The 20,655-nt window shown below is 37.8% G+C and overlaps 1 protein-coding gene across 3 annotated transcripts in view; it reads right to left on the minus strand.

Annotated features, from left to right (window-relative positions):
* The window catches only part of CHID1 (chitinase domain containing 1), a 107,292-nt gene that overhangs the window by 65,588 nt on the left and 21,049 nt on the right, over positions 1 to 20,655 (minus strand). For all 3 annotated transcript variants that reach the window (XM_040560414.1, XM_040560412.1, XM_040560413.1), the window contains one exon: positions 16,949 to 17,041. In XM_040560414.1, the coding sequence (XP_040416348.1) occupies positions 16,949 to 17,041 (93 nt within the window). The remainder of the gene's footprint in view (positions 1 to 16,948; positions 17,042 to 20,655) is intronic.

Raw genomic sequence — 20,655 nt, forward strand, 5'->3', positions numbered from 1 at the left:
ATGAAAAATTAGCTGTTCATTTCTAATGTGCTGGAACAGCCTGAATATCCCAAGATAATTGTTGAAGGGAAAAGCACAGAATACTGCAGTTGCACAAGATCTCAACATTAGCTGAGGACTGAGTTAGAGTCCAGATTTACAGGCTTCCAGCAGAAGCTAATGTATGGTTGTCCATAGAAAGACCGTAAGAGTGTGTGATGTCAGAAAACAGAAATCTGAAAATCACTGGCAAAAAAATACAAAGAGTAAAAATACTCTCCTTGCACCCTTGAGCGCTCTCCCCAACCTTGTGTTCTTCTCAAGCACAGTCACATTACTTTGGATATATTTTGAAGAGAGTTTAGAACTTTTTTTGAAGGTTTAAAACTCATCTAACATCTGAAAGGTAATATTTACCACGTCCTTTGTAAGAAACGACTGTAAGGAAGAATGAACACTGCTAGCCAAGGAACAGCACTTTTTGCTTTTTATTTACATGTGTAGATATATTGAAAACCCTTCAGGCTTATTAATTCTCTTCCTTTTTCTCTGGATTTAAAATGCGCAACAGCTACTACAGGAAAATAGAGCTTTACATTTCCTTGTTTACATCTGTACTGCAGGCATTTATATTGACATGCTTTTAGGGTTTAATTTACTGATAACTATGGCTTTACAAACTGAGAATTACATTTCTTAAGAGTGTAAACAATTCCAGTTTATATTAGTAAATATAAACCAACAGGACTGGCAAACAAACTTATAAAAAGAACAAGCATAAGCAACAGGGTTTTTTTTTAAAAAAAAAAAATTTGTTTTACTTTTCTGGTTCAATTTCAGAGATCAGCCATTTTACATAATCATTTCTCAGTCACAAGGCTCAAGGGGATGGAATTTACTTTTTTTAAATGAAAGCTGATCACTTAGTATCACAAGCTTCTCATCCTGGGACAGCACCATATAAATTCCATGTGTGTTTTCAAAAATTTTACTGACACAGATAGTCTTCCTATTTGATGGATGCCACTATTGGCCCTGCAAGAAAACACTGGACAAACAGTTGTTTGAATTACTAAGCCCTTCATTCGAAAACCCAACTCATTTTCTGTAAGAATGAATGTTGTGATGAATACCAGCATCATGGTGGGGAAGGGGATTCTGCATCTGTTAATATGACATTTGTATAACTGCTTGATTTTTAGTGCAGAGCACAAAGGCTCTGATCCTAATACTATTTTACATATTTCTAGTTTACTTCCCTGATTTCTGAGCATTTGCAACAATCTGCACTAATATTCCACCTGTAAGCCAGCTATGCTTTTTTAGTATTTTGGTCTCATCTATCTTTCTGGTACCTCTTGCTATTGGAATACAAAATCCTGTCGCAATTTCTGTGGGTGGCCTTGTCTGTTCACCTATTGAATTCACATTCTAGATTATAATTTAGCAGAAGTACAGTGTTTGAGAATACAAATCATGTTTCTACTATCAATGAAAGAACGTGACAAACCTATTAAACCAAAGACTGAACGCTTAAGGACTGTTGAAAAAATATATACAAACTCTAGAACATCTTATGGTAAATATCAAAGGTTCTGTGCTAAAATCATCATATTAGATTTTTGAAAAATAGGAGTGGATGGTTCACTCTTCAGGGCAGAGGTTGTCCCTGCAGTAATGCATCAGATTGTCGATGCACAGACCAAACATGCAGGCTACTGCCTTTTAAATACAGACCATAGGTTGTCAAACTTCCCAGTTGAGTGTAAGGGAGGGCAATCTGACAATCTGCGCTTGGAATAGAATCATTAAGGTTAGAAAAGACCTCCGAGATCATCTGGTCCAACCATCCTCCTACCATCAATATCACCCGCTAAGCCATGTCCCCAAGTACCACGTCCAACCTTTCCTTGAACACCCCCAGGGATGGTGACTCCACCACCTCCCTGGGCAACCTGTTCCAATGCCTGACTGCTCTTTTTGAGAAGAAATGTCTCCTCATTTCCAGCCTGAACCTCCTCTGGCACAACTTGAGGCCATTCCCACTTGTCCTATCACTGGTTATCTGTGGATAGGACAACACATGGCTTTAAGTTACAAAACAAGCAGAACTGGGCTAGACAATACTGAGAACCTTCTAATGGTGCAGGTAGTCTGGGAACATTAAAATCAACCAGCAAACAAGTGTTGTTATAAGAGCTCATTAGATAAATGCCCATCAGAAGCTACTTAATTATGGCTTATTTTGCCTTAGAATAATACACATTTCAATACCATTCCCTACTATTCAGAATAGCAGCTTAAATTCAGAAACAACCCCCTCCAACCCTATTTATATAGTGCCTTCAGCTGCTGCACTAATTACAGAGACATGGTATAATTCAGATGCCTTCAGAGAGCACAAGCACTGTCAGTTGTCCACAACAAAGATCATAAACTACAAAATTAGTCCATCCTTCAAACACAAGCCTGATTTTCTTGATGCTATTAGCATTCCTGATGTTGTTCAACTCTTCTTAATGGCAAGAATCTCTTTATCAAACTCTCAGATTAGATCAGGATAGTCATTAAAGAACAAAACAAAACTAAGCCTAGCCAGCTTGACAAAAAAGAAAATTGTAACCAAGTGCTACAGGTTCACAACACGAAAGAGCTGGGAGTGGTCACTTCACAAAAATATGAGAGCTTCACATCACTGGGGAATTGTAAATGATAACTAACAGAAAAATAAAAATTTGCTCTATTTTGATCAGGAAACAAAATGGTATTTGCAAACCAAATGGATTTTTTTCAGATCACTGAGGAATGGCACTCTTCCTTCATATACATATCCCATCCCAGCTGTTGCCTTTTCAATACTTGGTCTCCAAACAGAGAGAAACACAGGATCTGTTCTTGTCATGGAGTAGCCTACACAGTTTTCACGAAGCCAAACTAATTACCTGTGGCCCATCTGGTTTAAACCAATAACAGAAGTCAAGAAGGAGAAATACGCCAACAATTACAGGTCCTGAAAAGAAAGCAAGAAATCCCAGCAGACACCTAAGGACAAATGAACCTGAAAACTGCTGTCCTGTCTTTCCATTAACAAATGCTTCCAACTAGGGCTGAGGCATACCAGCAGTCCCATCTGTATAACCTGCAAATTCTTAAGTTAACTGAAAAATACAGTGCATCTGAAACTCTTAATCCAACATAATAAATTAACCTGTCATAAAAACAGACGTATCTGAATATCAAAGAAGAAAAAGTTCCTTTTGATACTCATTGTATTTACTGTTTCCATTTTTGGGGAGATTAACTGCAGTCCTTTAATGCCATTCCTGTTATGTTGCTTTATCCTCTTCAGAGGAGTCATTTAAGCAATAAATTGAAAATTCATCGTGTCACCATTTGGTTCTCCTAATTTCCAAACTATTCCAGTGCCTCTGATGCCAGGGCTGAATGCCCAGGAAAGGCATGCTCCAATAGCATAACATCATGCAAAACAAGCTTGTACCCTGGAGCATATGAACCTAATTTAAAAAATCTAACACACCAAATGTAGGCTTAATTCCTCCTTGCAAAGATTAAAATGCTCATCTTTTTTCTCTCCCACCCCCCCTCCCTTTTTTTTGGAAAGTTGTCCAACATCACCCTGAAATTTCTGCAGTCATTGTTCTGTAGCAGCTGGCTCAGAACTGAGAGAGCCACAAACACCAGACATGGTGAGGAATATATTCCACTTCTCTTCAACCATCATTAGTTGACCTACAGATTATTTTAACGATTCTCTCTAGTGGGAATTCAAAAGCTGATGTGTGCACCTGCTTCAACACACAGGAGCACAGTCAGACTTTGGCTGTATTAATTTTATATAGTGAGGCACAGTCTTTAAAAAGCCATTTACTTCTAAGAATATATTCTTTCCTCAGAAGTCCTTTCTGAATCCATACAAAACGCATTGAACTTTCATGGCTGCAGTCAGAGCCATGCTGTCCGGAGCTGACAGTCCAACATACAGCAGCAAAACCAGGCAAGTCACTGGCAACGGAAACATAGGTGTCATTTATAGTCATTAACAAGCATCCAGATTTACTGCAGCTAGCAGAACCCAGTTTATAAAGAGAAGCGACTAATAGATCTATTCTGTAAACCTTTAAAAAATGAAGAAACAAAACCCACGAGCCCAATGGCAGGACCAAGTATGATTCAATAGTATTACTGTAATTTGAAGAGGTTACTAAACTTTTTTCAGTAACAGTTACTCAGAAGTAGTCAGCAGTCATCTCATACCCAGTTTCCTGCTCTCCTCAACATAAACTCATATTTCAAGCTCTATCCTGTGATCCAAGTCACACATTTTATAAGTTCTCTAACACCCAATAAGAACTATTATGCCAGTCAGCTAGCCTAGACAACCCACTTAAGAGTCGTTTCTATGCCTTCTTCTGTGCTGAATTTTATGAACAGAGCCTAATTTCAAAGTCTTGGTACATAACTGTACCCTCCATATTTCTGACAGTGTCACTTCTTAGGATACTCACAGGAAGATTAATGACTACAGGAAAGATGAAGGGCAGTGTGTTATTATCTACTAGGCATAACAAATAGGAAACTGCATAGTTATAAAGAGCTTTCAGATTTTGCTTCCCATGTCCTGTTTTGTGTTTATGAGTTGCCCAAAGAGATTGTCTTCAAGCATCAACTTCCTTTATTAACATACAACAGGTCTGGGAGAACATACTTGGTGTATATACTGGCTAACTATACAGTGATCATTTTTAGAATCACCTGCTTTTATGTGACTTCACATCAAACTGGAAAGAAAAGTAAAAAACATAACATGTAGAAAGATTAGAAAAGCTCAAGAGCCTTATTGACTCCAACAAAATTAGATTACTACAACCAGGTTTGCCACAAACATTTTAACCTTTCACAACATTAAGTGTAGGTATTGGTAAAAACCCCATAATCCTACTTAAACTCTACTCAACAAAATTGTTTTTCTAACATGCTGTTATTTGAAATAACTGGTTTATTTAAAACTCCACCCCAATCAAGAAAGGGGTTTTCTGCTGTTTTGATCCCTGATGTTACTTACTTATCAAAATTTCAAGAATTTACATTCTGGCTCACAGTCCTGCCTGTGAATGGTGTTAAAACTAAGTGTCTGTTCTTATTTCACTCCAAAACAAAGACATCTTAGAAGCTGTTCATAATTTAAATTAATTTGTTTACCATATATTATCATATACATGAAACAATGGGGTAATTTTATGCTACATTAGACTTACTACTTGCTAGCAATGCTTGTAAGGAAAAAGGTGCATGTACTGGAATAGTGAACACATCACTCCATATACACAAAGTCATGGCAAGGCAACAAACTGAATCTTCAGCAGCTTTTAAAGATGATACTTTTGGTGAAAACCAAATTCTTTCAATAATTAGAAGTGCCCATCCATAATCAACTTTTAAGAGACTAAAACACCTATTTCCTTTATCACATCGGCAAAACACTGGTTCATTGGGACATCCACTGAACTGGGCAACTGCAAGGGCAACAGACAATTTTCCATCATGTACTCTTCCCATCTTCCGGCACAGCATGCACGTATACTTGTAGGAAAGTAGAAAAGTAGCACAAAGTAAAAGAAAGGAACAAGTTCTCCGTCCTGCTGCCAGTCTTTCAAAAGATGCAGGGTAGCACAACTATACTGATTTCCACTGCTACCTGAAAAATTCTGAATAGCAGTAATGAAGATTGAATAGCTTCTGGTAATTTTCATTGTATAGCAGCTTTGGAAAGAAAATGCTGAAGCTCTTTAAGGCAGTCACCTCTGCAATGTGTTTTTTGTTGGTGGTGTTTTTTTTTGGTTTTTGGTTTTTTTGTTTGTTTTTTATTAAACAGACAATAAAGAATGAACTGAATGGCTAAAATCTTAATTTTACAGAAGTGGATGTTTAGAGGTGGAAAATACTGACAGCGTGTACGTAAAGAAAATTTAACTAACAAAGAGAGACTATAGGTTCTTCTACTCTTACATATTCAAACATGAACATCCAAAGTTAGGGATGCTTGCTGTATTTTGAATGAGGAGCACACATTATGTTCAAATATTTGAAGATAGAAGAGTGGTTCAGGTTCCTGCTGCTTTCAAATGAAAGCAGCTGCACTACTGCTGTGCATCTCATGAAGCCAACAAAGACAAACAATTTGATATGGATTATTTGCCAAGACTGAAGCAGCTTTAATGTTCTCTTTCCAAAGCCTAGAATCTAAAAAAGTGGAAAATGAAAAGCATGCTTAACTACAGATTCAACTGCACATGTTTCACTTGCAAGTAACAAGCTATGAGCAAGACTGTTGCACAGTACAGAAGTGTTGTGCAAACTCTTTAAAACGTATTAAAACAGCATTACAGACCAGTAGGCTGAAGAACCTGAATATTTTGGCACAAATTGGAAATCCTAGTTTCCAGCTACCTCTGGTTCTGGCTGCTTAAGTGACTTTCTTCAGTCCAGTTGTCTGGCCTCCAGTTAAAGCTCTGTGAGCAAATGTGTATTGTTTGAGCATTTTCTTCCTGTATTTATCTTCAGAGATTGTACTAAGTTCAGCACAGCAAAGGTAGCAATAATTTGAAACTGAGCAACAACATTTTGAAAAGAAATCATCTCAAGATGCAGGTAGCTCTCCCTCCCCCAAATCCATTGTTACACACATTGTTTACACCGTAAATAAAGAACAATTCAAGGACTCCCCCTTATACAAAGGTGGATCTTGACCCACAACATGGTCTAAGTGACACCTGATTACCAAAACTGAAAAACAAACACTCACTTGTTCTGAACAGTCAGACAACTAGTGCCCTAAAGGAAGACACTCTGCTGCATAAACATCATCACATAAACATGAGAGAAGCTAGATAAAACCTCCAAGCTTCTCCAGAAAGGTTCTTTCTTTACTTCCCACTCCATCAGAAGAACCACTTTTAACAAGATAACGTCTTATTTTTCTGGAAATACAATTTCTTCCTTCCTGAAGGTTCAGTGAACTCTAACCTTTCCACCCTCATACCGTTCTGGGAGAATTTCAAATAAGTGTCTTTAGGAAAAGACTAAATACTTGCCCTAATTACTATTTAACTTGGAATAATTCTGTCTAAACAGCATGAAACTGAATAGGATGGTAATCTGTATTAGCTGCCTTCCATGCCCATCACCTAGAATGTCCTAAAAGATGCTTAGGCATATATTCATATCTCACCATCGCAAACCATATTGTTCAGTGCATGAAGAATGCTGTTCCAAAGCTATCAGAGACAGCTAGTCTTTCCGTGTCAAAAATATAGGAATTTATAATCAGTCCCGCCTGCCCTCCTCTATCACTATTAATAAAAAAGAAAGAAGCAGAACTGGTACAGAACATTCCTCCTGACCTTTTTCAGGAATGTCAACAGATCTAGTTCCTGTAACAACAACTGTCATGAAGATTACCAAAATAATACTACAGAATATTTGAACATAAAATACATTCTATATGATGCCTTAAAACAAGAGCACTTTAAGGCAGAAAAGAGGAAAATTGCTGAATCACATTAAAGCACTATCAAGGTTTTATAATCTTTCTAGTCTAAAAACAGTAATAAAGTAATGGCTTGAAATACTTTTCTTTTTTTTTCCTCAAAGCCCCTAGTATCATAATGCATACGTAAAATGAAAATATCCTATGCAAGCAACTTCCAATTGCTTTTAAAAACGTAGTGTGAAGATGTAGCCTCAGCGTAATCCAAAACTGTTATCAAATTTTAAGACTTCAGACTGCTTGAAATGTAAAAAGCGTTTTGATTTCCAACTTCTTCCAGTCAAAAGAGATCAACCACAGTAAGAGGCAGCAGTTAAAAATGATGGTGGGGACAGAACTGCACTTAGCTGAGAATGGATGGGAAGCAGAAAAACACTGAGATTCCATGCTTCACATACAGATGTGGCAAACTGCTCAGAACAGGGAGAAAACAGCCACAGTAATTCCTACAGAATGCTTTGTCAAAGGCATGTTTTGTCAATTTTAGACAAGCCATGAAGACTCACATCAGGCTACAAATTTAACAGTATGAGCCTCTTCAGCGTTTTAGACATTATTTTGGAAATGTTTGTCTGGTATTTTAAATGTCTGAGACTAACAGCAAGCCTACAAGTCTCAATCTAAGAACAGAATGCCAAAACCTGACTTCCATGTCTTCAGCTCCCTCTATTCCTTTTCTGTCACCCTTTTTCAATCATAACCAAAACAAACAAACAAACAAAAAAAAACTTATCCAGATTTCTGGTTTACCTGAAACTTTAGTAGGAAGTCTTAAAAAGAGAAACAAGTCTTCAAAAAGTAGAAGATTCCAAAATTTTCCCAGGTGTTTCTACAGTATTTTGCCATACAATGTTATTCTTCTTCTAGTATCCAGCTTAAGACTTCTTTATCAACCTAAGAGCATTTTTAATCCTTTTCTTCCATGCTGACAGAAAGACCAATTTATCAGTCACTTAAACAACCCCTGTTGACATATTTGAAGACTTACATCTGACACTTTTTGCTCTTTTTAATACACAAAACACGGTCCTTCAAACTTTCTTCATAGGAGGCATTACCTATTTTTAGCTGTTTTTCTTACTTCCCTCTAAGCACTCCCGTTTTTCCAAATCTTCCTATAAATAGCACCCCAGACAGTCTGCCATGAGACCTCCCAGCACTGAGAAGTGCAGACTAATTACTTTTTGTCACCCTGAAAGCTCAATGCCAGCCATATCTCAATATCAAAAATGTTGCTTTCCCTACAAACAGCGTAGACTCAGCATTTTGAAATTCTGATCCTCTTCCAACACAGATTTGCACAGAAAGTTCTTCACATTTTGCATTTATACCTCTTAATTCTCCCTCCTTAAAACAGTATTTCATGTATTTACTTAATCTCGTGACATTAAAACAATATTTTTTTTTACTGTTTCTGAAATAACCTCAAGATCTGCTCACATTCTATTAAGTTTTTGCTGTGTTGTTGTTTACGTTTTTTTAAAAACAATCTTGTACCTTCTACAAACTTAAGCCAAATCTACCAGCCACACCATCTTAGGAAAATGTTTTAGGTGACTTTCACATGACATATACTTCCCTAACACTTCTTTGGCACAGATTTTAAAAAATCTAAGGACCACACCCTGAATTAATTTCAACATATTATTCAAATACTGGGTTCGGGGAACCCTACGTTAAGGAAGACGTAGGCAACTTAGAAGACTCCAGGAAAGAACGATCCAAGTTTAGAAATCTGACTCAGTAAAACATTAAACAGACTTCAGTTTATTTAGTGCATGCAAGATTTGCTCACGGGTCCCCCCTGGAATGTCAACACAGTCTGACAGTCACACATCTGCAGAGCAGACTCTTTTAAGAAAGCTGGGCACTTAATGTCAAATTCATACCAAGATCCTTTGCTTAAGAGATGAGGAAACACACCTTATATGCACTAATGCTTCTCAGTTCTTCTGAGAGACGTGAAACTGTGAGGTTAAGTGTACCCGTTATCATAAACGAACATGCTTGGTTTTAATTTAAATGTTACTTTGACGGACACTACCAGAAGCTGGCCAGGAGATAATTCATTCTTGCTAGACCGCATGCAATTTACCTGCAGTAGCATTTTTGAGAACTTCATAAGGGCAGTGACAGCCTCGATATCTTGTTTACAATGTGCTACATTCTTGCCAATAACCCAAATACCATGCCCTGTAAGGACATACTGCTCAATTACCTCTGGTCTGTACTAGTAAGCATTTTACTAAGACACAGGTAAGAACAGTGGCTATTTTGTATGCTATTACTTAAACCAAGGATCAGGGTCTCATATACTTCAAGCATTATCATGCTAGACTTCGTAAAATTACTGAAGCATAAAGCTGGCTTGTGTTACTTGAAGTTTCTTAACAACTGAATCAATCCATTTTTAAAATTGAATTCCATGTATCAGTCATGATTAAAGTGCATACCAAACTCCAAACCCAAACAAAAGCAGCAATGACTATTTTAACAGGCTTTTTACCTGTAACTGCAAACTCTCTTCAAATAGAAAGAAACACTCATAACAGTATGTTATTGTTTAAGGGATTTCATGTGTTTACTTCAGATTTTACTCCTTCTGACTTACAATTCCATAGAACTTTAAGACAGAACGAATCATCTGCTATTCAAGGAGCAGATACTGTCCTATAACTTAAAGACAGGTATTGAAAAAGGATATCAATCATACAGGCCATAAGTTGCTTGTTACATATCCTAAGCATCAATATGCAAGTAAAAAGCAGTGTTATATTATGAAGTTAGTGATGCAGCCAATGCTGTTTTTTTATTGCTACTTTGTGCAAAGGATTCTACTTTAGGGGACAATAGAATTCCAAGAAAAGCGACCAGTAACAACCCATCTGTAAATATGGAGTTACTTAACACGGTCTTTAGCCTAAATAACATTTTTTTTAATGACTTAGTGCCTTCAAATCTGATCCTCAACTGTTATGCCATGTTGATGTCTGTACTAAACTATAAATGCCAGAAATGCACCTAGTTAAGGTACAACCAAGTTTCAAGTCCCATCTGCCTTTTTAACAGCATATTTAACCCCTGCTGATACCTCTATCTATGCGCCTTTTTAAAGGCTGACTCCTAATTTAAACAAAATAACAACAACAAAAAAACAACATTACAACAAACACAAAGCAAAGAAACAAACAGGAAAGACTAGTACCGCTACCAAACCAGAACAGAGCATAAAGGTAGTTTACTCCAGCACAGCTACCCTATTTGGAAAGAGGTTTGTGATACAAGTAAGAAAAACATCCACACAGCTTTTAAAAAAATAATATATATATATATAGTGTGTGTATATATATATATATATATATATAATCACATTTAGAAATACATATTTAAGCCAAGAATTTTATCAAGCACAGGATTAGTCAGCACAAACAGAGCTACCCAACATCACCAGTTATTTGGTGACCAACAAGAAGAACATGCCTGGCCACCCACTGCTGTTTTAGATCTGGTACTCTCAGAGTTTCTACATGCATCTGCATCCATGCATGCTAAAAGCAGTAACACTGTCTAACATTTTGAGGCAATCTGTTGAAAGGCAGGCTGGAAGCCTTCAGCAAACCATCTGCACTAGCAACCATTTACATAACACAACAGCCCTAGCACCTCAGACACGCACAACCACAAGTCTCCCATCCCAAAGGAGAGTCACTGCATAACACGCACACATTTCAGATGACAGCTTTGTCTCCTACTGTTTCTCCCTTGCAGATCGCTTATGTCTGCGGGAAAATCATACAGTTCCTGGACAGCAGGTGGATGGAAGTGCTATCTTATTTTATGTTTGCCAGCAAGGTAGCTCCACATGCATTCTCTGGGACAGCAAAGCTTGCTAGCAAGATTTCTGCCTCCCCATATATTCCCACCTCTTCATTAGGTCAGTGCATCTGTCTCCAGACAATGTCATAAACAGATGCATTTAAAAACGCTAGAGAGATATATACAAGGTCTGCTTCCCCCCAGACTCCCCAGGTGAGGCTTTCCTTTAGCCCAGAACATTTCGAAAGCAAACCAAGAGCCAGAGGCTTTACAGGATCCTTCAGTTATGAAAGCAAGCTTCAGCTAGTGGATCTCTTAGTTTAAGTTATTTGCAAAAGCTACATCTGAAAAGTTAAACAGATGACCCAGCATTTCCTCCCTGCATTATACAAATGATTTCATGTACAGTGATGCATTTTCCAGACTGTTTTTCCTGAAGCAAACCAGTATTTTTAGCTCTTAAAAGTGTCTCTTCTCAGACAGTGTTTGCTGCCAGACTGCTTTCATCTTAATGCATATCAAAGAAGTATAAATTACAAATTCTTAAATAAACTGCTTACATTTAACTATGCTCTCTTTAAATTTTAATCAGGGTAGAACACAAAAGAAACGATGTTTCAGCTGCTAGGATCTCAGCTGGGTAGGGTATTCCATGTCTCCTTTATCAGTCCTTTGCCAGCTGTTGAACTCTAAAATATTATTTGATTCTTGATGATACTTATTTCCATGCCTTTTGCTGTCTTTTTGATTAACAGTCTACAGTGACTCCAACAAATAAAGGATATAAGATGCATTAAAGGACACTTCAACCGTGTGGAAGTATTAAAACCTAAAGTGAGTTTCAAGACACAAAGAAGCTGACACAGGATTTAACACACAATGGAATGCAAGTTTCAGTAGAAGCCTTGTTATCCTATAAATCAAGATTTTCAAGTACAGCTACAATCTAAAAAGCAAAGCAATGAAAAAAAACAGGATTCTGTTTGCAGATATCATTAGATCCAACAGATTTCTAAGCTTTAAAGCATCTGTGGATTGTGTACATTTTAGGATGTTTCCATAACTGATAGCTGCACTTTCAACTACCTGTTTACCCAAGAAGTGGGAGTGTTTCTTCTAGTTAATGCATTAGGAAGACATAAATGCAAGTCAAAGGTATTATATATAACGGTATTAATATATAACGGTATATATAACGGTATATATAACGGTATATATAACGGTATTAATCTAAAAGAATGTGACTAATTATTCTCCTGAGCAATCAAGGTTTATGATTAAATCCCAGAAACCTTTGGAATGCATAAGAAAAATTGTTTTAGAGGAATGAGACTTTTCAATTCTTTCATATAAGCTATGGGTTTTATTTCCCAGGGCAAGAAAAGGGGACTACTTCACTACTCCTTTATAGATCAAGGCCATTTAAGGGCAGGCATGTCATACATATTTCGTGTCAAAAATTGTACCTCTGACAGACAGCTATTCCCAGCTCTACCTGTGAGAAGGCAGCTCTAAATCTCAAGTCACAAAGTTTTTGCACAGTGAACCCACTATCACGTCAGTATTCAGGACAGCAGCAGGAGGGGCAATGGCAATGCAAGGTCCAAACCAGGGTGTGGTGTTACACTTCTCACTAGTGCTGACAGTTACTGTAACAAGGCAAACTCTGACCAAGAGGAAATGTGAATGCAGGGAGCTTATACTAGCTTCGACTCCTTTTTATGGATTTAAAAAAATTAGACTGTAGAAACGCATGTGACTGCATCTAAACAGAACAGACTTCTGTCCTTCTGGGCACAAGACTGAATCCAGTAGCAGCAGTATCACAATAAACAGCAATCTTAAGGTCTGTGCTGTTCTCCACTTGCTTCCTAACACCAGGAGTGGATGCACCTTATTGTAACCATTGTTCACAGCAATTACTTAAGTTTTAACACTGCATGTACTAGCATTTTTAAAAGCATTTGTGTGATGAAGTGATTGATAGAGCATTTCAGAAAAATGTTCCAAGTGTTCTCCTCTGCTTTATCTGTAACAGACTACAATTAATAGCAACAGAAAATTGCTTTAAAAAAGGAACTTCAGTTGGGATGAAATGTAGATCATAAGACAGCAGCATGAAAGATTAGAATAAATGACAGACATGAGAGAAGACCTAGTTATTTCTCATTATTTTTGACTCAGCTGAAGCAAGAGAATCTCGAAGTATTCTGTTATCACCACTGAACACCCATGTGATGCAAAGTTGTACTACCCCACAATTTTCCAAAGAGATCTGCAAGAAATGAACAGAATGAATTGTGGAGGCCTGCCAATGTTGCAAAGGTTATCTCATGAGGAGGGATCAATCTTCCAGGATTTAGTTTCTATGTCTATATTTCTAAGTTCTGCAGTCATTCCTGTGTGATGCAAAGATTTAATACAAGAGATACCACTTTGGTTTACTTTCAGCCATGCTAGCACTTCTATTTAAAATTTCTATGGTAGTAATGAAGAACATATCTGCCCAGTAGCTCTGACTACTTGCAACATGTGTGATGCCTCACCCTGATGAAGAAGTTATGATCAAAAGCTCCCTCGTTTTTAATATCCTCAGCATCTTCTGTAAATGCTGCAATTTCTGCCACCTCCCCGCAGCTTGAGCCTTCCCTCATTGTGCTGTGATGCTTACAAGAGGTTCCAGATTTACATGATGCAACAATGAAGAGGAGAGGCACCATGTGCAGGACTACAGACCTGTAAATACTCTACTGACCTAGAAAGAGTATGGTCTCAGGACTAATTTTGGCCTGAATTGGATTTAACACTGCACAAGATTTGGAGTGCAGCAGCCCACCAAACTGCCTCAGGGTTATAGGCTGTGTAGTCTGATACAGGGAGACCATGGAAAACACAAGAGTAGGAGGAGGAATAAGGAACAAGCCACACTAAGTCTAGAAGAAAAAAAAAACACCAGCAAAAACTGCCAGCCACACATGGAGGCAAAGGGATTTTGCATTAAATTGGCTACCTCATTTTGATGGTATAAAACGTTTGCACCATGCAACAGAGAAAAACAATAAAGAAAAATCCTCAGATACTTCTACAGAAAAGAATCTACAACCAGATTTCATCCAGCTATTGAAGAACAAAATTACAGGTGGGTATTATTCTGGACTTACTGTCCTAAGTAGGCAGAAAGTACGTATGCTACATTCAGGACTCGATTTGGACAGGTTTACATCACTAACATACAGTTGAGGTGACACAACAGAGTGGAATGCGAACTGCTCTCAACACATAAGCAGCTTTTTAGTCACCAACATGTTGTCTGAATTGTCTTAGCAGGCAGCATTTAAGCTCAGTTCAGATCCTTATAGGCAGAAATGCTTCGTTTCTCCCTCATGCTAGGGGACCTCCCCACAGAACTCAGTGAAAAACTCTTGAGATCACTGCAGAGAAAAGGCCAGTTACAGAAGATACAAGGCATTTACAAGCTTGCTCGGGCATTCCATTTTCTCAGCCTTTTTAGCACCTCGAAAATGAACGTATTCTGAAAGATTGCAACAGCCTACAAGAAACGTAGAAGTGTGTCCAACACCATCCTGAAACTGTGCTGTTGAACCGTCATAAAGCAGTAGTGACTGTAAGCCAGTAAAACATAAAAAGAGGAAGTTGTAATTTTCTTTCTTGCTGATAAGTCTCACCTAAAAATATCTAATAATGGCTTTCCATTTAATGTTTCCATGTGCAGATGCAAAGCTGCTGAACAGCCTGAAGAAAAGAGGAAATTTGGAAAGAAAAAAAAAATTCATTGCTGACTATGCTAATATTATAAATCTTCCCCAGTTATTGTTATCAGGAAGTCAACTCCAGGAAGCCAAAGATATTTGCACGGTTACAAGGAGGTACTATTCCACTAGGTAATATTCAGAGATAAGGAACAAGAGTGATATAGGATCAGCACGTGTCCTATCAGTCACCTATTCTGCAGTTAGCACAACCCTTTGGAATACACTGAGTTACTTTATGAGGACTGTTCCACATACTTAATCCTATACGACAGGTCATGCTTTGTCACTGCAGTCCTGCATGACAGAAGTCCTCACCTTAAACAAGTAAAAAGCCTATCTTAAACAATTATAGTTACTTGGAGTACCTTACCCAGAGTAAGAGGCCATGCCATGCGCTTAACTTCAACATTTGGCCTATCTACAGTGTAACAGGGGCACTCATTGACTTTGAGGGGCAAGGAAAGGGAGATGGGAATACAAAGATTTAGAATCTGACAGTTTATGGGATCAGGTAACCCCTGTTAGCACAGCTCTCTGTAAGAGATGATGTATTCCTTGCAGTATATCCTTGTAACACTACTGTGTATCATGAACACTTGTACACAGTAAGACAACAGATAGCTATGCTCACAATACAAATGCCGGGCATCTTTTGACCTGAAAGGGCACTCAAAGGTGAACAAATGTTACCAGATAGTTCTGCTGGGAGATGGATATTGGCAAAACTCTTGTTAGTAAAGCTTTATAGCATTAGCATGGCCCAGACTTCAATTTGAAATGACAGCACTGCAGTTCTATTACTCTGCTAATCTTCTGAATCACCCTCCACCCAAATGGCTTCAGTTCTATCTCCTCACTCTTACGTGGATATAATCACTGATAGTCTCATCCTTCAGTGTTTCAGTCTCCTGAAATATAGAAATACTGCAGATCCATTGGGTTTCAGAAAAAGTAGTACAATAGTACTAGAGATATACAGAGTGGAAGAATCACAGTTTCATCATGTGTCTCAAAGACCATGTAGAATCTTTTCTTAAAAATGCAAAACTATAAAAAAGATCCAAATTCCTTTCACATATACTGAAACTACATTCTCACTTTCCAGTTTTTGTTGGTGGTGGATTTCTTTGTCCCCCAACAAATATAATATTGGGAAGTAAATATCTGCTATAAATATGGAAAGATAAGAACTCCTTACTGTTATTGAACCAGAAGAAGCTTATCAACTGGCATATATATCAGATTCAAATCATTGCACAAATAAGCAGAATAATTAACAATTCTAAATATTATCTTCTTACTAAATGCATTTTTGGTACATATGAATTACCAAGTCAAAACAAATAATTTTAGAAAAAAACACAGCACTATTATAGATGTAATTCCTTCCTGTAGCTCTGCCTTTCTTGCTTCAAGAACAAGCATTATCTATCATTGCTGAAATTGTGCCCAGAGGCTCAGAAAGCTTTTTATATGCTACTTTTATGACATCCTTTTCACTCCTTGGCAACAAGTCATTAAGCTCCACAACTGCTTTGCTCTTCTTCTGGAAGTTCTTACCAGACATTATGGGTTAACACCACAACAGAAGGTCCTTCCGCAAGTTATTTTGATATCAAAAGTTCTAAGTTATACATGATCACATGTAGTTACTAAGACTCCACAGTGCAACATGCACGAAGACATGACTACCAAACTCAAACCATTTTTTTCATTTAAGCAGCACAGCTACAAACAAAGCTTTGATTTTATCGCGTAACAGACAAGCAAGTATTTCTCATCTGGAATCTGCTATTTAAATAGGAATACTCACCCTGCTGCAACTGCAGGAGGGATGACCAGTATGAGTTTCAGTTGTGCTTCATGGAGAGCTTCAGAAAGGTGAACAAGCAAGTGAATCAGCTCCCTGAAATATAAACATAGTGTTAGGGGGACAGACAGAAAAATGGTGCTACTGATTGACAAGAGCAAGTTAACAGGTAACAGCAGAAATAACTGAAAAGATGCAGCTGGCAAGAGATCCAAACATGTTTTCTAGTGAATGACCATAGCAGAAGATTAAAGGCAGACTAAAAAGGGTTTACCCTCTTACAGGACTAGGAACGCTGAACGCTGATACAGTTTTATTGTATCCTGTGACCTCCTTAGGGCTAACACGTTTTATTGTAACCTAATGATGCATTGTTAGCACATAAAATCGGCACATCTTATCAGAGCAGGTTACCCCTTGAAGTCATATTCAGTAAAAAGGATGAATCAATAGAAACACTGTTCTGGAACAAGCAACTGTTGAATAGAATCCAGTTGCTACTGTACTACCACACGTGAGATCTGAAAATTTGTGAAGATGCTTTCACAGCAAGACATGCAGTCTTCAAGGCATGTTTCTAGAAAGAGGCCTCAAATATCTGTTTGGGTTTTTTTGTTTGTTTCTCAATATATTACTGTTTAACTACAAAATGACTTGAAAATGTCATATCTGGAAGTATCATCTCCCATATGCATAATTTAAAGATTTCTCACAAAAGCTATTTTCATATCCTTATTTCAACAGAAAAATAAATTCCAGAAGTCTCTTCACAAAAACTGTTTCTAGCCTTCTCAACTTGAAGAGTATGTTAACAGCAGACTGCAGAAATGAGAAAGTTTAACGTTATTATTTTCACCTTAAGAGGAGTCCAACATGATCTTCAATTCACACCATAAACATGGCCCTTCTGTGTATTTTATATAATTTACATCTTCAGAACAATATCAACTTCCCTATTTATCCACCAGCAGAGTAGATCCACAAAGACAGGCAGCTATCAGCAGGAAATTCTAGATCTGTTCAGAGCTATGCTTAAATGCTTAAACTCGAGTAGAAAGCAACTCCACAGCCCACTTCAGCAGGCTGGAAGAGCTGGAGCAGGAAAGGCAGGATATACACAAGCAAACAAGTTGTTTGCTCCACTTATCAAACTGGATTAGACCTGAACATTCAAAAACAATTCTGGTACTGCAATGTCCCTTCAAGGCAGTATCATCCTAGACGTATTCTTCTAAAAGCATTGATTTTCTGTATAATTATCCATCATGGTAATTAACGATGTTTGACTTACACAATGTAGACTCTATTCAAAAGTAACCAAGTATTTTTATTTTTGCTGAAACAGTTCAATACCCACTGAAACCTTCATAGGAATGTTACAAAAAACTCTTAAATCCTTGGCAAAATCAAACAAAACAGAAAAGCAAGTTTTATCACTTTCCCAATACCATCAACATTTTGTGCTTACCGTCTGCAAGTTGGCTGTGCTGAACAGCTCTTGCCAACGAAACAGTACAGTCACCTGTATTTCTCACCCGGGGGGACACGAAATTACAGGTATCAGCTCTTAGTCCGTCTGCAACACGTACTCCTACCGTTCTTACGCTGGGAAGGCAAGCTTTCCCTCCCATTCCTTACCATATTGCATTTCACATTAAGAGTGTCACAATTCAGACAAATCAATTACTGCAGAAAAGAATCCTTTTCTACGGAAAGCATTCAAAATTACAACAATAAACTAACACGTTTATCGACTCCAACATACACATCACAGCTCCCACATGACACAGTCCTATCAAAAACTATAATCAGTATTAGAACTAGCTAAGCCTTCTTTAATACCGATTTCTGTCTCACAGCTAAGTGACCTTTTAGCTAATTATGGCCAAAGTAGTACAAATATACCCTTTAAAAGATGTCACGGATGCTACTTGTAAGATGAATTTGATCAAAGAATCAATTCCTCTGGTACTGAGATTATTCTGCACTCTTCATGAGGATCCCTTCTCTGCCTGAGTGTCCTTGTTAGCCGTAGACCTCTGCATCATAAAAAGTATCTTCTGACTTCAAATTGTTTAGAGGGTAAAGGGATAGAAGGAGGGGCAAAATAGGACAAAAATGCAACATAGGCGCAACATCAAGATAACACTTTTTTTTTTGGATTTAGAAGCAAGGCTGACACCCCAACCCCTGCTGCAGGTTCACATATCTGCTCCAGCTCCTAACACTCTGCTGTACTGATGCAGCATAAGAAAAGCAGCTGGAATTATTTTGAACCAGATGCAGAATTAAAAAAATAAAGTCAAGTCCATGTTAAATCCAAGGTTTCCCCCTTCCTCTGCAAAGTTAGATGCTGGTGGTTGGTCAGCAGAGGTAAAAAAAAACCATATATATATATGTATACATGCACACACACTCAGAAAAGCAGGGATGCACTCACATAAAGAGTGACTGCACAGAAGTAGTCACACTTTTCAACTGGAAAGGCGTGCAGTGTAGGCAAGCCTTGCATACAGCAACTCTGCAACTGTAAACGAAGGGCAGAGATTTGTGGCGTGATACAGGGCCAGAGGCACGGTTGGGATTTCTGCCTTTATTTTGGAGCAAGCAGACAGGACTAACTAAAAGCAAATTCCATCAAAACAGCTTCCACCTTCCATCTTTCCTCCAACAAATCCAAGTTAACTTCAACTAGGAGTAGGTCAGGAAGAAAAGGTATAGCAGGACAGATTCTTACTCAAGAAACCTAGATTAACATCTACCCACTAACTTGTCAAGCCAGGTCTCTTGGCTCCAAGACCTTTATTAGCAAATCAGACCAGACTGATGGTTAAAGACCTCATTTAGGCTCACTTCTATTTATCAGACAAGATAATTATGTAAATCAAATGTGCACTCTTCCCTCCTGCCCTAAACAGCAATAGCAGAATGCTCATTTATCGTGTGCTATAAATTAAAACTTTACTGGGTCCCAATAGCGCTTTCCAGTGTTCTAACACAACATTTTCCCATATTACCCTCAGTAATTTTGAAAGAACTACTGACATTTTAAACATTATAATGAAGTGCAGGGAATTAGGAATAGAATCAGTCTTCCTGAAAAGGCTACATTAAATATTTACCAGAGACTTCAGCATTGGCAAATTTTACTTCAGAGTAGTTACTAAGACATTGGCAGCTTTAAGACCATCTTGAGAAAATTAAGGTCTACCTCAATCCGACACTGTCAGGCCTTCTATTAGCACTATCATGTGGAAGGTCAATTTTTAAACATTCATGATTTTGAAGTATCTTGTCCCCTATGAAGTACGCACACCTCCAAATTTTCCTCACCCAAAGTTTGAGAGAAAGGTTTTTTTTGGAACTCATTTTTTCCCTAACACTGCTAGTCTATTGTGTTTCGGACATCCTGTAACAATTTACTTCAATGCATAAAAACAAGCTGTCATTGTATTTGAAAAGCCTCGCAGAAGACACTTAAGACTGTTAGATCCTCCCCTTCAGTTACGTGACCCTTCAGAACCCTGCAACTTTCCAACTTCTGCCACTTTCTTGTGTAAGTCAGTGCTCCCTGAAATTTATGCCTTGTCAAGAAAATTGGACAGAATAAAGCTGTCTGCTTCAAGAAGAAATTGCCCTTTTGTGCCATTTCATTGCCTAGTTAATACCAGAAAACTGGAGTGAATTATGAGAAATCTTTGATTAATAGA

This window comes from Cygnus olor, chromosome 5 (genome assembly GCF_009769625.2).
Source record: "Cygnus olor isolate bCygOlo1 chromosome 5, bCygOlo1.pri.v2, whole genome shotgun sequence".
NCBI classification, from domain to species: Eukaryota; Metazoa; Chordata; class Aves; order Anseriformes; family Anatidae; genus Cygnus; species Cygnus olor.